Genomic DNA, 18,209 nt, shown 5'->3' with positions numbered 1-18,209 from the left:
GCATCTGAACATTGAGTTGTTGCATGTGTTTATGTAAGAGCAGGAAGAAGAGTAACAAGCAGCCAGAAAAGTAATAGTCAGAAAACATGGAAAAAGTAACAGAAGGAAAATTAATGTAATCAGACAACACCAAAGCAGGCTGTGTGAATGTGTAAGCAAGGTGTAACCGGTGGCTGTTTTTCATTGTTTAATATAAGTTATTGATTTCTTACTACATAGCTCTCAATTGAGTGAATATATGATAGGACCATGCTGCTTTTTACCTGCATCTGGTTATCTCTGAGTAGAGTAGAACACAAATCCTAAATATAATTGTTTTGCAACTCTGCTATCAAATAATAATTCTTAGTTTCTATCCTTACTATAGTAGTAAACAATACAAATACTAATTAGCACTAAAATGGGCTACTCTAACTCAAGATCCTGAGCAGACAAACAGAATAGGTGGAAGCCCGGAGTATGAAATTAGATATTTATTTTTATGAACTTAGTAACTCATTCTCAGAAATAGACTAAATAGACCCACAAGAATTGGATGGAATGTGAAGAAATACCTGTTTTTGTTGGTGGAGGCTGTTGGTCTTCCTACCTTTGTAACAGATGGAGCTAATGTCTTTTCTGGAGAAAGAGAGAAACTAAACCCCCAACCCATTTTTTTTTTCCTTTCACTTGATCTTTTCTGAACAATTGCTGAATATAGCTAACTTTAAAATAATTCTAGGTTTATTTATCCAATGTTTGATTATTATTTGCTATACTTTTCACGTTTTCTTTTAATAATAACTAATTTCCCAACAAGAAAGATTACTAAATTGTCTTAAAATTTCTTTGCAGATGAAGAAGGCAGCCAGGATGAATCCTTAGATTCCAAGGTATGTACTAAAATGTATATTGGCCAGTATTTGCTGCCTGATTTAAAAGGATGAATTATATATCTTAGAAAGGATATGAGATCTGCAACAGTTGAATTAAAAAGGACAGAAAAAGACAGATGGTATTAGTATTAGTTCTAGTTTTTCTGGAGGAAGAAAAAATTACTGACCTACAAGAGGGAATAGTAAATATTTCAACTTGAATGTGCTCTGTGTGTGTGTGTGTGTCTAAGTTTGAAGATTTAACCTGTGTCATTTGTTTCCACTTTCCAGTTTTCAAAAATAAATCCAGTGAGCTAATGCACTTATTGGTTGATTGAGCTCTCCCTTCCAAGTACTAACCAAGCCCAACCCTGCAGTCAGTTATGAGCTCTGATCTTTAGATTTGAGGGAATGTAGATAAAAGCAGGAAGTAGAAGTATAAGGTATGTTGGGGGCATGTGGAGGAAAACCGAACCCAGACTTTGGGAATTAAGGAAGGCTTCTGGGGGAAGTAACATCTAAGTTGAAATTCAAAAAGGCTACAAGTTAGGTGATGAAGGAAGGCACGTGATGGACACATGCCAAAGCCTATAGAGATGAGTGAGTGTGGCACTTCAAGGAGCTGAAGGAGATGTGATATCTGGATTAGTAAAAATAACGGTCAAATAGGGTTGGGGAAAGTCTTGGCATTGTTGGTAACTAAAAATACTTTATATTCTCAGACTACTTTGACATCAGATGAGTCAGTAAAGGACCATACTACTGCAGGCAGAGTAGTTGCTGGTCAAATATTTCTTGATTCAGAAGAATCTGAATTAGAATCCTCTATTCAAGAAGAGGAAGACAGCCTCAAGAGCCAAGAGGGGGAAAGTGTCACAGAAGATATCAGCTTTCTAGAGTCTCCAAATCCAGAAAACAAGGACTATGAAGAGCCAAAGAAAGTACGGAAACCAGGTAGTCTGGACATTTTCCTTGCTTTTTGATTTATTTAGGGGACAACTGAAAATTTTAAGCTAATGAATAAAGAGGCTGAAGAAGATTGCCTTCACTGATTATTACCCACAAATAATATATGGAGTGTAGTTTGGAGAGAATTTCTAGATTTTAATATACCAAAGTTATTCACTTAACAGATTTGACCCAAGTTACATAAGCTGAATTCAATAGATGAGATTGCATTTATCTTTTTATTAATATCCTGACGTTTCTTTTTGGACTCCAGTATGTAAATACATTTCTCACTGAGAAATTTAAAAAAATAATCTGTCAGGGTAGCATACAAAACAGAAACTCAGGAAGAACCGTCTAACATGCCACTGTGGTTATTTTCAGGATTGTGGTAGGATTATTACTACAATAACCTTGTCGATCATCCTAGGTAATTTGATTTAGGTGTTTATCCCTCAGCTGACGCTTGTGTGTACTTCATCCTATTCTAACTTTCACAATCTTGAAACCTCTACTTTTCAATTTAAAACTTGACCTTTTTCACAATAGTCTTCTAAATATTAATCCTTTTAAAAATTATTAATGTATGCATTCTACCATGTCTTGTTGCCCTTCTGTCATTTATTATTTCAATGATCACTGCCTTATCTGTTTATTATTCCATTACTAACCACTCTCAGGAACTGATCCAAATTTGAACTTTTTAAAAAAATAGAATTTTTTTTTTACTACAAATATACCATTCTCATGAATAGAAAACTATTTTTAAAAAATTAAAAGTACCTGAATCCCATCAACTAGAAATAACAGCTACTCACATCATGGAGAATATTCTCTCAGGATTTTTTTAGGTGTATCAGTAGTTTTAAGAAAAGTAAATTGGGTCAAAATGTGTATTCTATGTTGCAGCCTGCATTTTGCACTTAACAGTTTACCATGAATGTTTTTCCATGTCATTTAGCTTATTTTCAATTTGATAGTTAATGGCTATAAAAAATTTTATTTGTAAATATATGGTACCATAAACCAAAATGTTTATGTTTTGCTGGGAGATCATTTTAGATGTATCTTTGTGCCTATCTGTGAAAATTTCCTTAGAATTCTTAAAGTAAATTTGCTGAATTGGATGTAAAAGTTTAAAAGACAGTTGATACACATTGTTAAATTGTTCTTCAGAAAAGTAATTCTGTTTACTTCCTCTGAAAATACCTCTTTTCCTGTACCTCACCCAAGTGTGTATTACCATTTTAAAATTTTTACTAAATATTATAATTTAATTCATTCTTCATTTTTTAATTAGGGATTTTTTTTTTTTTTTTTAGTTTTTATATTTTTAGAGACATGGTCTCACTCTGTCACTCAGGCTGGAGTGCAGTGGCACGATCATAGCTCACTGCAGCCTTGAACTCAGGTGATCTCCCTCTTTGGCCTCCCAAAGTGCTGGGATTATAGGCATGAGACACTACACCAAGCCTGGGAAATGTTTAAACATGCATAAAAGTAGAGGGTAAAATGACATCAACATTCTGCTGGTCTTTTCATCTTTACTACCCTACACACATTTGCCCTTTTTTTCTTTCCTAGAATATTTTAAGGCAAATTCCGCATGTGCTTTTACATCTCTGTGTCTCTCTCTAGTAAGAATGTTCTTTTCAGCAAAATCACAGAATTAGCCATTACTCCTTTATTACCTAATACCCAGACTGTTTAATTTTTCTAGTTGCTTCAAATGTCTGTTTACAATTTATTTGTTTGAATTCATTTCTAAGGTAAGGCCTAGGTTTCTCTTAATCTGTTGCTGTTCTCCCTCTTTTGTTGTTGTTCTTTTTTTTTGAGACAGAGTCTTGCCCTGTTGCCCAGTCTGGAGTGCAATGGCATGACCTTGGCTTACTGCAGCCTCCACCTCCCGGGTTCAAGAGATTCTCCTGCCCCAGCCTCCTGAGTAGCTGGGATACCAGGCGTGTACCACCATGCCTGGCTAATTTTCTTGTATTTTTAGTAGAGTTGGGGTTTCACCATGTTGGCCAGGCTGGTCTCGAACTCCTGACCTTAAGTGATCTGCCCACCTTGGCCTCCCACGGTGCTGGGATTACAGGCATGAGCCACCACACCCAGCCCCTCCTTTGTTTTTAAGTGTCATCTTATTTGCTAAAGAAATATGCAGTATCCTTTGTGCTATACAGTTTCCCACGTTTTGGATCTTGCTGGTCATGAACTTGTAATGTCATTGAGCTTGTTCCATTATCTGCTGTTTATTCTATAAACTGGGAGTTAGTTCTAGAGACATGGGTAGATTTGGTTCTGTCTTTTTATTGAGAGTATTTCATAGGTAGGTGGTGGTGTGTACTTTCTATTGCTTTACATTGAGAGACATGTAGTGTCTGATTTTTCTACTTTTACTGATGTTAAGATTAATTAGCGAGGTCAGGTGGTATCACCCTGATCTCACCATTCTAAAGTTCCTCATTAATCTTTTGCCTAGGGGTTTTGGCAACCATTTATGTTTGTTGCCTGGATCTTTTAATTATTAGGGGTTGCAAAATGGTGACTTTCTAATTCTACCATTCCTCCTGCATTTGTTACCTGAGATTCTTTTACAAAGAATTTTCTCTCATCAAGTCTTTGATTACCCTGAAATATAGTCTCATCCAGAGAAAGCTAGATAAACTCTTATTTCCTTTGCACTGTTGTGAAATGAAAATTTGGTGCCCAAGCAATCTCTGAAAGAGACTAATGAGTATGTTTTTGTTGGTTTGTATTTGTTTTGTTTTGCTTTGTATTTGAGCATTGTAAGGATATCGTAAAAACCAAACCAAGGTGTGTTTTTCTTTCTCTTTCTCACTGAGTTAGCACTTCTGACACCAGATATGTTGTGGGTATTTCCCCACATACCAAGTAAGCAATCAGTTCTGCAGAGGATTCTCTATCAGAGACCAGCAGGATGTCTGCTGATTTAATTCAATTCTGACACTACCTGGAGATAGCATTAGATCTCACAAGTTTAGGGCTCAGTCTCACAAGACCAGTCCCCGCTACTTGAGATGCCAATCATAAGCCCCAGGTTGTCTGTGCTTCTGACAGACTGGCTATAAATCAGGGTTCCCACAACCCCCTTCTTGGGTTCAATTAATTTGCTAGCACTTAGGACTCTGGGAAGCATGATAAATGGATAAATGTAAATATAAATTTACATTTATTATAAAGGATATTACAAAGGATAGAGACGAAAAGCCAGATGGAAGAGAGGCGTAGGGCAAGGTATGGGAGAAGGACTGCAGAGCTTCCATGCCCTCTCTGATCTGATCACGCCACCCACCTTCCAGGAATCTCCATGTGCTCAGCTTTCCAGAAACTCCCAGAACTCAGCTATTTTGGGTTTTTGTGGAAGCTTTGTTATGCAGGCATAATTGATTAAATCATTGCGCGTTGATTTATTGGCTCAACTTTTAGCTCCTCTGCCCTTCTGAGGTTGGGGGGTGGGACTGTGAATTCTAACCCTCTAATCTAATCTAATGGTTGGTTTCCCTGGCAACCAAGTCCTATCCCAAGGCTATCTAGGAGCCTCCAGCCACCAATTATCTCATTATCATACAGAAGACATTCTTATCACTCAAGAGATTTCAGGGATTTTAAGAGCTATGTTTCTGGAAACGGATGAAGATCAAATTTTTTTTCACAATATCACAAGCATCATTATAAATTCATGGATTCTTATATACATGTCAGCCCTCTGTATCCATGGATTCAACCAAATATTTGAAAATATTTGGAAAAAATGGGTGGTTGCAACTGTACTGAACATGTCCACACTTTTTGTTCTTGTCATTATTCCCTGAACAATGTAGCATAACTATTTACATAGCATTTCCATTATATTAGGTATTAGAAGTAGTCTAGGGATGATGTAAAACAGGAGGATTGCGTAGGTTATATGCAAGTACTATGTCATTTTATCTAAACAACTTGAGCACTCATGGATTTTGGTACCACCAGGCCAGGTCCTGGACCCAGTCCTCCAGTGATACTGAGGGACAGTCATGTGTCACTTAACAATGGGGATGCATTCTGAGAAATGCATCACTAGTTAATTTTATCGTTGTGCAAATATAGAGTGTACTTACACGAACCTAGCTAGTGTAGCCTATACCTCGGCTATATGTTATAGCCTATTGCTACTAGGCTACAAACTTCTACAGCTTGTTATTGTATTGAATACCATACTCAGCTGTAACACAGTGGTAATTATGTGTATATCTAAACCTATCTAAACATAGAAAAAGCACATAAAAATATGGTATAAAAGATTTTTAAATGGTACGCTTGTCTAGGGCACTTCCCATGAATGGAACTTGCAGGACTGGAAGTTGCTGTGGGTGAGTCTGTGAGTGAGTGGTTAGTGCTGAGTGAATGTGAAGGCCTGGGACATTGCTGTACACCACTGTAAACTTTTATAAACAAGTACACTTAGGCTGCACTAAATTTATTTTCAAAATTTTTTTTCAATAGTAAATTAACCTTCGTTTATGGTAACTTTTTTAGTGTATAAACTTTTATGTTTTAGCTTTTCAACTATTTTGTAGTAACACTTAGCTTAAAATACAAACACATTGTAGAGCTATACAAAAATATTTTCTTTATATATTATCCTTATTCTATAAGCTGTTTTCTATTTTTAAAATTTTTTAACTTTTTAAACGTTTTTGTTAAAAACTAAGACAAACATACACATTAGCCTACGCCTACACAGGGTCAGGATCATCAATATCACCGTCTTCCACCTCCACATCTTGTCCCACTGGAAGGTCTTCAGGGCCATTAACAGGCATGGAACTGTCATTTCCTATGATAACGATGCCTATACTTCCTCAAGGACATACCTAATGCTGTTTTACAGTTAACTTTTTTTTTTTAATAAGTAGGAGTACATGCTAAGGATGAAAAGTATAGTAAATATGTAGACCAGTAACATAGTTGTTTGTTATCACTATCAAGTGTTATGTACTGTACGTAATTGTATTACTATACTTTTATACAACTGGAAGTGCAGTAGGTTTATTCACACTAGTTTCACTACAAAAACATGAGTAATGGATTGTGCTATAGTGTTGTAACGACTAGGACATCACTAGGTGATAGGAATTTTTCAGCGATATAATCTTATGGGACCACCGTGGTATACACAGTCTGTCATTGGCCAAGAAGTTATGATGTGTCACATGATCGTATTTTTGTTCATTGCAATCATTCTTTTTTGTTGATTGCTTGGAATTTTCCTTTTTTGGCCATTGGTAATCATTCCTTTGTCTTTTTGACTAGATCCTGGTGATCTTTCCTAACTTTTTTTTTCCAGGCAGAACAAGGATGTCCTAAACTTATTTTGTACATTTCTTGACCCAGAAATGAATGTCAGCTATTTCTCCAAGGAACCCAGATTGCTTTTGGTGGGTTAGATAATATAAGCACCAGTGATCTACATTGCTAAATTTTCATTACTTATAGGCCTTTTTGGTGCATTGGGTTAGGAAATGTATCTTTCATACCGATAACTTCCAGTTCAAATTAAATATTACAGGCAAGATAACAAAAATCACATTGACAAATTGAACTTAAAAGAATCAGAGATCCTAACCTAGTATCGAGCTTGGCAAATATTTTCAAAGATAAAATTATCATAAGACGTGAGCGGGTTGTAGAGAAGTCTGTGACTGCCAGAGCTGCTCTCGGGTCCTTTCTTTCCTCAATTAGACTGTGCTCCAGCCCAGAGTTCAACACTCGAGGCCTCTAAGTAATGCCTGTAGAGTGTCAATTCCACGAAAGAAAGCTGTTTCCGACATGAGACATCACTGGTTTCTTCTCTGATAATTACATAGTGTATGTGATATTTTCTAGAGAGTCATGCCTACATACATCCCAGGTTTTTGTATAATGAGCAATGTAGACAGATCAAGTTCATCCTGCTGAAGCATTTCATGAGCAAGGACTCTTCCAATAGTAAATACCTTCAGTGTGTTTGCCAGAGGTCTCTCTCTACCATATTTCTAAGGTGATTTGATGATGCTTGGAGAGAGGTATCTGCTCACTCTGTTTTGGGCCAGTGAGAAGAAAGAACAGACTACAGGTCTGCTGCGAGCCCTTTCCACCTTATCAGAGTTTTTGCTTCTTTTGTGTTATCTCCTTTCACTGGTGCTGAAAATCTTGGTACCTAATGACATTAATGTTATTTTGTTTTATCATAATAAATATGCATATATAGTTTCAAAATAACAGTGGCCCTTACCACTAACTGTGGGACCACAGAATGCAGCCCAAGATGCCTTTATGGTCCTTCTTATTCTCGGTATATATTTTGCTAGGGACTTGTAATAATACAGTGTTTTAAAATCACTAATAATTCTCTGGTTATATCAACAACTTTATAAACATTTAGATTAATTTGTACCATTTTCACTTTTCAATAATGATTTAGACTTGTTTTTAATTTATTCTTAATATATGAAAATGCTTAAGTACTTATGCATATATAATATATGACATAAATTGCATATATATGGCTCTGTGTACAGTTCCAGCTACACTAGAACTGGATTATGTGACAGTCACTTTGAAACTTTTGCCCTTTGTCAGCCTCTCAATCATGTTGCTACCATATTAATCTTTCTCAAACTCAAATTTGACCCCATAACTCCCCTGTTTACAGGCCTCCATTACTTCCCTGTTTGCCTGAGAGATGAAGTATGCAGTCCTTAGCATGATTCACAGAGCCTTCAGTGTACCCCTTCCCTAAGCAGCCTTTTTCAGCAATACAAAACCCTTTTCTGTTCTCCAAACACAACATACAGTTTATGCCCCTGGGCCTTTGTACAGATTCTCCTCACTGTTTAGGATGCCTTCCTCATTCCTTTGCCCAAATCCACTGTCAAATTTCTGTTCATTCTTAAAAATAAATGTAGGTTTCTCCTTTCTGAAGTGGTTCCTGAACCAAAGTGTTTACTATATGTAAGAGCTTCCTATCTGGCCTTCCTCCTTTTGCTCTTTCCCCCACTATCAGTTCCCTAACAGCAGCCAGACTGAGACTACTTCCTGCTCAGAAACCTTTGGCTTCCTGTCCTACTCAAAGTAAAATCCAAACTTCTTCTATTTACAAGGCCTGACATCAGGCCCTTCCTGTCTCTTTAACTAACTCTTCTGCCACTCCCCTTTAGGTGACTCCCACCAAACTTGCCCTCTTGCTATTTCTTGAATATTTCACACTTATTCCCAGTTGTGTTGGGGAACCCCAAGACCACACCCTCAGGTGCAGTAATTTGGTAGGAAGTGTTCCTAGTAAATCTATGCTGACTCAAAGGACTCAGTGTAGAGTTGTGTTCATAGCTATAATTTGTCATAGTGGAAGACTAGAAGGCAAAATCAGCAAAGGAAAAGCATGGAATGAAGTGTAGGAGAAACCAGATGTAAGCTTTCAAGGGTCCTCTCCCGGAGGAGTCACACGGAGTGCTTAAATCCAGCAGCAACAAGTTAAGATAACACATGTGAAATGTTTTCCACCCAGGTAGCTTATTAGAGAACTAGAGTTTTTATTGGGGGCTGGTTAAGTTGGCAGTCTCTTCCTGGCATGTACCAAACTTGCAGAAGGAAAGCAGGTGTTCAACATTGTACAGTTTGGGTGAGCCACTCTTATCTGTAGGATGGTGAGAACTCTCCAGAAATCTAAATTTCCAGATGCTAACCAAGGGCCAACCTTGGAAGCCAGCCTTCTCAAAGAGAGAAGTTTATGTCTGTTTTTTTAACTCTTCTCTGCACAGTCTACTCCCTAGGTCATTGGCCAAGGCATCTTTATAGCAGAGTTACCAGTAAGACCCAGATAGTAGTAAGACCAGCCTGCAGTATTGATTTTAGGTATGCCTTTTAGGAGGCCTGGACTTAGCCAGTTAAAACAATTCCCATTTATCATAATGGTCTATCTTAGAAAAACAATAGGCTTCCTCCCTAAGTTCTTATATTAACCTTTCTAATCTTTTTACCTTTTTTTTTTTGTTTTTTTTTTTTTAGACAAAGTCTCGCTCTTGTCCCCCAGGCTGGAGTGCAATGGCGTGATCTCTGCTCACTGCAACCTTCGCCTCCTGGGTTCAAGCAATTCTCCTGCCTCAGTCTCCCAAGCAGCTGGGATTACAGGCTCCTGCCACCACGCCCAGCTAATTTTTATATTTTTAGTGGAGGTGGGGTTTCACCATGTTGGCCAGGCTGGTCTCGAACTCCTGACCTCAGGTGATCCACCCACCTCGGCCTCTCAAAGTGCTGGGATTACAGGCGTGAGCCACCGCGCCCGGCCTACCTTTTTTAAAACACATTTTACCTATTATTTGTTTTTGTACGTGGTCTTAAGTTTCTGTATTAACTTTTTTTTTTTTTAATCAGCTGCAGCACAACTGTGGCCTAGTAAGTGGAAGCTGACCTAAAAGCTTTCCAGGGCTGAGTCAGTCTCATGAGAGTCAGAGTACAAGAAGTTCAGTCCCAGGCCGGGCGCAGTGGCTCATGCCTGTAATCCCAGCACTTTGGGAGGCCAAGGCAGGTGGATCACTTGAGGCCAGGAGTTCAAGACCAGCCTGGCCAATATTGCGAAACCCCATCTCTGCTAAGAATATAAAAAATTAGCCAGGTATGGTGGCATGAGAATCGCTTGAGCCTGGGAGACAGAGGCTGCAGTGAGCCAAGATCATGCCACAGCACTCCAGCCTGGGTGACAGAGTGAGACTGTCTCAAAAAAAAAAGAAGAAGTTCAGTCCCAGAGGGTACACATGGTAACCCTGGAAGCAAACCATCAATTACAGATACTCTGTTTCCAGAACTCAAAAGAGTTCAAATTCCAGTCCTCTCACTGGCAGCAAAAAGCAAGGAAGTTGTGTCCCACTAAACATTTTTTTGCAGCTTCCCCTGATCAGGATTATTCCTCTGGTATTTACAAAATTACAGGTGTTTAACATTTTATTTTAATTTTTACAATACATCTAGATGCAATAGCCACAAAATATAAAGCCATTTTAAAAATATTCTTCTTTTTCTTTTTTCTCCCTACTGCAGTTTACTCAGCCTCCTAGCAGTAAATTCAGTGTTTGCACTGTTAACATTACAGCTGCCAGGGAAGATCCTGGAATGCAGTGGAGGAAGGGAGGCGGGGGAGGATATTGTAGCAAGAGCAGCAGCCAGGCTGAAAAAAAACTGCTGGATTGTTACCTCCCCCAGTTTTTTTGTTTGTTTTCTGGTTTATCTAAAATTTTGTTCCAGACCAGATTTAACTTTTTAAAGAGAGCAGTTCAAACTTGTAACATTTTTGGTTTGGCCCATCCTTGGGAATTTGGGGGTCCTTTCTCTTCCCATCTAGAAGAGAGAACAAAAACTACAGGCCTCACCTGCAATACACTGCCTTTTCCCTCATTTTAGCCAGCAGGACTAAAAGCAGTCAGGGGCATCCAGCAAGCCAGCTTTCCTGGAGCTGGATCTTTTACTTTCAGATTCTATGGCTCTCAACAAACAGCAGCTCAGCTACTGTTTCATACCGTGGATGACTCCATGACCACTCAGGCCCCAGAGATTCATCATATTCTGCCCTTTAGCCTTCCTCTTCTTAACGCTTTCACCACATATCAGTGAGTCAGGGTCATTCTAGCAAATCCCACTTCTGATGCATCTGTGTCAGGGAACCCCTAAACCATCCCCAGGTTTAATGATTTGGTAGGGGGATTTGACATATAGTTGCCTTCACAGCTATGATTTATTACAGCAAAAGGGGACAAAGCAAAATCAGCACAGGTGCAAGGTACATGGCGGGGAAGTCTGGAGGAAACAAGGTAGAAGCTTCCAAGGGTCCTCTCCCACAGAACTGATGCAGGATCACTTAATTACCCCAGCGGCAAATTGTAACAACGCATGTGAAATGTTGTCTACCAGGGAGGCTCGTTAGAGACCCAGTGCCTGGAGTTTTTATTGAAAACTAGTTTGTAATCACCCTCTGCTAGCATGTACCAAAACTGTAGAATCCCAGAAGAAAAATGGGTAGTATTGCGTGTAAACCACATGTTTGTACGGTTTGGGCTCCGTACACTTTTATAAGTTAGAATGGTGGCGTGTCCGGAATTTGTTCCTTCTAATGCCCAGACTTCAGGGTTGATTCCCTCCTTAAGCAGGGGACAACAAATGGGTAACTTGTTCCCCATATTCATGTAGATAATAGCTCCAGCTTTGGCTAATATATCCCTCCCTAATAAGGGTACTGGGACTTCCAGGCATAACAAAGGCATGTGAAAAGAGCAAAGTCTCCCAATTACAACTGAGGAGGTGGGAGAAATACCTGGTTACAGGCTGTCCCAGGATTCCTTGGTTGGTAGTGGTCCTTGAGGACATTGTCTGGGACAGGATATTAACACTGAGAAGGCCGCAGTGTCCAGGAGGAAGTCAATTTCCTGGCCCTCAATGGTTAAACGTACCCGGGGCTCGGTGAGGGTGATGACGTGAGCTGGTGCTTGGCCTGGGCACCCTCAGTCCTGTTGTTGGATCATCTGGTTGGGGGCTTCTGGTCCAGAGAACCTTTGTCCTCTGGGGCAGTGCACCTTCCAGTGATTGTCTCGGCATAGTGGACATGGGTGAGGGGGCAGCTTGTTTCTCATTGGACAATTTTTTAAAGTGTCCTTGCAAACCACACTGATGACAAGCCCCACCAGGTGATTGGCCTCCTCCATTTTCTGTCCTCTTTGAACCACCAAGGTTTGTTTGTCTGAGGGCCATGACTAAGGCTGCAGCCTTTCTCTGATCTCACTTTTCCTTTTTGGCCTGTTCCTCTTGGTCCCTATTATAGAACACCAAGGTTGCCAGGTTTATTAATGCCTCCAGATTTTGTTCGGGGCCCAGGGCTCACTTTTGGAGCTTTCTTCTGATATCTGCGGCTGATTGGGTAATAAACTTACCCTTTAGAATCAATTGACCCTCAAGTGAGTCAGGTGACAGGGGAATATGTTCTCTTAAGGCCTCTTGAGGAAGGCAGAAGGATTTTCTTCCTTTCCCTGAGTTATGGTGGACATCATTGAATAATTCATGGGCTTTTTCCTAATTTTCCTTAGTCCTTCTAGAACACAGGTCAGCAGATGTTTATGACTCCAGTCCCCATGATCTGAGTCTAGATCCCAGTGGGGATCCATACTGGGGACGGCTTGCTGACTGGTAGGGAATTTGTCCCTTTCTTCAGCTGTCAGTCTATCATTTACTTGACTAAGATACCAGGTGTCTCCAAACTCTCAGGCTGCAGCTAAAGCTGCATTCTTTTCATTAAAGGCCAGGGTTTGATCTAACAATAACATAACATCTCTCCAAGTGAGATCGAAGGTTTGCCCTAGACCCTGTAGGACATCTGTATACCTATCAGGATCATCTGAAAGCTTCTCCAGGTCTGCCTTGATCTGCTTTAAATCAGAGAGGGAGGAGGGGACATGTACCCAGGTTGGGCCAAATTCCCCTCCCCTACAGCTTGAAGGGGACATAACCAATAGCCTGGGGGGGTTTGTGGTCCTTTGGAGATTTCTTTGCTTGTTTCCTTCTGGGCAGGGGAGATTAGAGGAGGCTTATCATTAATAGGAAGGGGAGCTATAGGGAGGCTAGGATATGGAGGTAAGCTAAGAGGTCCTCCTGTGGGATGTAAATTGTAAGCTTTGCATAGTTGTGGATTCTCCTTCAATGAAAAGAAAGCTTGGACATAAGGTATTTCACTCCATTTGCCTTCCCTCTTACAGAAAAGGTCAAGCTGCAAGATAGTATTGTAATTGATACTTCCCTCAGGTGACCATTTTTCCCCATCAGAGAGAATATTGGGGCCAGGCCATAGTGCAGAAAAAAATGAGCTGCCTCTTTTTCAGGGTTTGTGGGTCAAATTGGTCCCAATGGCTTAGGATGCATTTCAAGGGTGAGCCTATTGATGCCTGTTTCCCATCTGAAAGACAGAACCGCCCACAGTTTTGGTTTGTTTCTCTCCCTGCCCAAGAACCCACAAGGGTCCCTGGACCCTCCGGATCAGAATAGTTGCGCTCACCGACAAAGCAGCAGAAACACTAGTTTTCCTCCTAGACCACAAAGAGGACCAAGGAAGATTGGATTTAGTGGCCCTTACCAATGCATTCTCAAAATCCTGCACTCTTGTCTGTCCTCCTAGACCCCAAAGAGGACTGAGAAAAATCGGATTTAGTGACCCTTAACAACGCATTCTTGAAAAGCTGTTAGAGTCCTGAGCATTCTCCTGTTAGTAGTGGGATTTTACCCATGTCCTATAAAGATGTTATGCCCTGAAAATGAAGTGGAGGGCCATACCCTAAGGGAGGGGAGGGATCTCCAGAGTTGGAAGAGTGATGCCTTTTGTCCTCACTTGAATAGGAAGGATATCATTTCTGAGGCTCCCCATATCCTAGCTTCAGGAATAGCTTTTGTTAGGCCTGCTACCCTGAGGAGGGATCCTAAAATTACAGATAAGCTAGTCCCCCGCCCCGATGGGGCTTTGGGCAAAAATTGTGTCTTTCTGGTTAGTGAGCCCAGGTGCCTAAAGAAGGGAATAGAGTCCTGGAGTATATACTAGAAATCATTCTCATAGGAGAAACTAGAAAAGCACCAGAGACAGGGAGTTGTTTTAGAAGCAGGACTAGCCTCAGAGAAGAGAGGCAAGAGGAAGTTTGTCTGACAAGCATTAGGACCCAGGAGGCAAGGGTCAGGATAGATAGGACAGATGGGCAAGTCTCACTTGGGCGACGTGACTTCGAGAGTTCCGCTCATGGCCACAGGGTCAACAAACTTGTCGGGACCCCGGAGCTGAATGGCTTTCCTCTCTGTCCACCCTTGGCTCAGCCCAGAAGTACAGGGAAAGCGGAAGCTGGTTCCAGGCAAACCAACCATCCCAATTCCGAAGAGTTGGGGGTGGTTAGAGAGCTTTTTCCCAGAAAGCCTGACATCCATGTCTTTAGTCCGGCGGCCGCGCTAGTCGCTTTTAACTGGCTGACAGGTGCCGGTATTTAGCCCCTGAATTCTAAGGAAAAATAGGACAGAATAGCAAACGAAAGGGGTCTGATGGTACTCACTGCTTGCTGATTGTCCCTTCGTGGGTGCCAAAATGTGTCCAGAATTTATTCCTTCTGGTGGGTTCTTGGTCTCGCTGACTTCAAGAATGAAGCCACGGACTCTCACGGTGAGTGTTACAGTTCTTAAGGTGGCGCGTCTGGAGTTGTTTGTTCCTCCTGTGGGTTCGTGGTCTCACTGACTTCAGGAGTGAAGCCGCAGACCTTCGCAGTGAGTGTTAGAGCTCATAAAGGTAGTGCGGACCCAAAGAGTGAGCAGCAACAAGATTTATTGTGAAGAGCCAAAGAACAAAGCTTTCACAGTGTGGAAGGGGACCCGAGGGGGTTGCCACTGCTGGCTCAGGTGGCCAGCTTTTATTCCCTTATTTGGCCCTGCCCATGTCCTGCTAATTGGTCCATTTTACGGAGCGCTGATTGGTCCATTTTACAGAGAGCTGATTGGTGTGTTTACAAACCTTTAGCTAGACACAGAGCACTGATTGGTGCATTCTTACAGAGTGCTGATTGGTGCATGTACAAACTTTCAGCTAGACACAGAGTGCTGATTGGTGTGTTTACAATCCTTTAGCTAGACAGAAAAGTTCTCCAAGTCCCCACCTGACCCAGAAGCCCAGCTGGCTTCACCTCTCAGTGGGAACCCTTCCAAAATCTAAGTTTGTAGATAGCAGCCGAGGGCCACATGATAAGCGGTCTTTCAAAAGATAACTAGTCAGGCTTGCTGTGTTAACTGTTTTCTGCATATCATCTCAATAAACATTTGTTGATCATGAATGAATAATTAAAAGGCCATCATAAGGAGAATGATTACATTGTGGTATTCCCTATTATAGAATACCCATAGCCATTTTAAAAGGAACAGGTTTTGTTGTAAATAAAAAAATCCATCAGACAATGGCAGAACCAGAAGTTTATTTGGCTCATGTAACTAGAACTCACAGATAGGCAGTTCAGGACTTGTGCCATCAGAGACTCCAGCTCTCCCTTTCTTCCTGTTCAGCTCCTCAGTAGACTGGCTTCATCCTCATGTTTGTTCCATGTGGTCAAATCTGATAGTGGCTGCACCTTCAGGGCCTGGGTCCTCAGGAAGAAGTGTTGCCTGCATCAGAAGAGCAGAAGCATTTTCAGAAGACACTAGGAGAATTCTGAAACTATTTTTCCTGGGGAAGTGGTTCAGAATCAGTAATGAGGCAGTCTGCCCTGTCTGCCACCTACAAGAATGTCAATGATATGTTAAGCAAAAAAATGTCCTATTGAAAAGTAGTTCAGTTAGTATGATCCTGTATTAGTCACAGTTCTCCAGAGAAACAGAACCAAAGGCCATTTGCTTGGAGAATTTCTTCCTCATAGGGTTCAGTCTTCATTCTGCTCAGTCCTTCAACTGATTGGGTGAGGTCTGTCCACATCATGGAGGATAATCTGCTTTACTCAAAGTCCACCAATTTAAATAATTTCATCCAAAAATCACCTTCATAGAAACTTCCAGAACAATGATAAACTCAGTATCTGGGCACTATGGCCCAGCCAGGTTGACACACAAAATTAACCATCACAAATCCTTTATGTGAAGAGAAGCCATTTGTAAAAATAAGTTTGCAAATGAAAAAGGTCCAGAACTTCTTTTTTCACTAACTGTCATTACCTCTTGACAGAAATAACTTGAAGTGATAGGTAAAGATAACTGTCATTTTTCTTTAATTTTGTATACTTTCTTACTGTTTGTCTCTGCAGTAAACACATCCTTATAGCCTTAAAAAAGAAAAATAGAGTAATTGGCATCTTGATCTATTTCAAATGGCACAAAAGGAACTGAGTTTAAACTGACTACATCTTGCTTAAAATTGGGTTCTGAAGCAAGTTTGTTGAGCAACAGAATGGCATTTCTACTTCATTGTTGCTTAAGTGGGGATGGCAGGAAAGGAACGACCTTTAACCTAGCAATCATATTAAACAGAAGATAGAAGAATAGGCAGTTGCCTGCAACAGGTCCTGACTTTCATGAAAAGGCTTTTTTGTTATTGTTTCTTTGGTTTGATTTGGTTTTACAAGCAAATTATTTGTGCAAGGAAACTCCTTTAGGAGACCATCCTTGTAGATCCCAGCCACACCACAGCTTTGAAAACTCACGTGTCTTTAAAGCCGTTGTTTAGAGAAACCCACTGTTCTTAAATAGCAGCTTTCCTGAGCAAGTTTTACTCTGGATGGTTTTTGACAGTGCCTGTCACCTGATTAATATGAAGTTTGCCACTTTATTCTGGTCACATGGGCCAGTGATTGTGCTGCTTTCTCTTTGTATTTTAAAATGATTAGTTGCTTCTCACAGAAAGAGCTGAGCTTTGTATGAACCGTGATCTTAACGTTTTGTTCATTCTGCATATGAATACATCTTCTGAAAAATACATTTTAATCTGTAAAGCGGTGGCTTTCTTCGTATAGCATGTTTCTAGACCTTATTTAGCAGTTTTCAACTTTTGGTGAAAGCAGTCTGTAGCAAATTACATACCATTGGTATTTTCCCCAAAATATTACTATAGCATATTCCCAGACAACAGTAAAATATTGCCTGTATCATTTGGCCTATATCACTTACTTTAAGTCAAGTACTCTGTTTCCTTTAAACCATATGTACTGGTGCTTTGTTCATAGTCCTTGGGAGATTTTTTTTGGTGACAATCATTTGCTTGGTTGAGCTTTTATGTTGGTGTTTACTAAAATTGATGAACACTATGACAGTTGTCTTGAGGTTGGTAGCTTTTTAACATTAAATAATTGTTTCTCAGCTATCTTTGACTACAGGTATATTTGATTCATATGCTACTTAGTACTCTATGTTTGGAAGTACCAGATTGTTTCAGAGAGACAGTCTGATTACATAGATAATTTTCTTATTTAAATATCACCTATGTAAACTGTAAAAGTTCTTAAAATGAGAAATTTGCAAAGCTAAATTATTTTTGTTTATCTGTATAGATCAAGAAATTAACTTTTAGTTTTCTGTTTTGATTTTACAATTTAAAGTGAGAAAAAGATGTGCTTATATTCCCCTAGCCTTTAATTGTCTATATATATAGAGAGAGAGAGAGATCAGCATTCTAGCTATGTTTACCTTTTTTATCTTGTATTCTTTCCTTCAATGTTCAAGCATACTGTAATATCTTATCTGTTAAAAACAAAAATCTTGTATCCCTTAGTCCCCCTCCAGCTACCATCCCACTCCTCTACTCCCCTTTATAGCATAATTCTTTAAAATCGTTCTCTATAATCACTGATTTCCCTTTCTCTCTTCCTGTTCTCTAATCCAGCTCCA

The 18,209-nt window shown here is 40.1% G+C and overlaps 2 protein-coding genes across 6 annotated transcripts in view; one reads left to right on the top strand and one right to left on the bottom strand.

Annotated features, from left to right (window-relative positions):
• The window catches only part of LOC129136995 (uncharacterized), a 566,655-nt gene extending 551,386 nt beyond the window's left edge, over positions 1-15,269 (bottom strand). For all 4 annotated transcript variants that reach the window (XR_010150981.1, XR_010150980.1, XM_063793022.1 and 1 more), the window contains exon 1: positions 14,909-15,269. The gene's annotated coding sequence lies outside the window, so the exon portion shown is untranslated. The remainder of the gene's footprint in view (positions 1-14,908) is intronic.
• Positions 1-18,209, top strand: part of SEL1L (SEL1L adaptor subunit of ERAD E3 ubiquitin ligase) — a 60,854-nt gene that overhangs the window by 5,418 nt on the left and 37,227 nt on the right. For both annotated transcript variants that reach the window (XM_510102.8, XM_016926528.4), the window contains exons 2-3: positions 835-872; positions 1,577-1,808. In XM_510102.8, the coding sequence (XP_510102.3) occupies positions 835-872; positions 1,577-1,808 (270 nt within the window). The remainder of the gene's footprint in view (positions 1-834; positions 873-1,576; positions 1,809-18,209) is intronic.

Source organism: Pan troglodytes, chromosome 15, assembly GCF_028858775.2.
Source record: "Pan troglodytes isolate AG18354 chromosome 15, NHGRI_mPanTro3-v2.0_pri, whole genome shotgun sequence".
NCBI lineage: Eukaryota > Metazoa > Chordata > Mammalia > Primates > Hominidae > Pan > Pan troglodytes.
The sequence above is the reverse complement of the archived record's forward strand: the minus strand, read 5'-3'. Positions and strand labels throughout refer to the sequence as shown.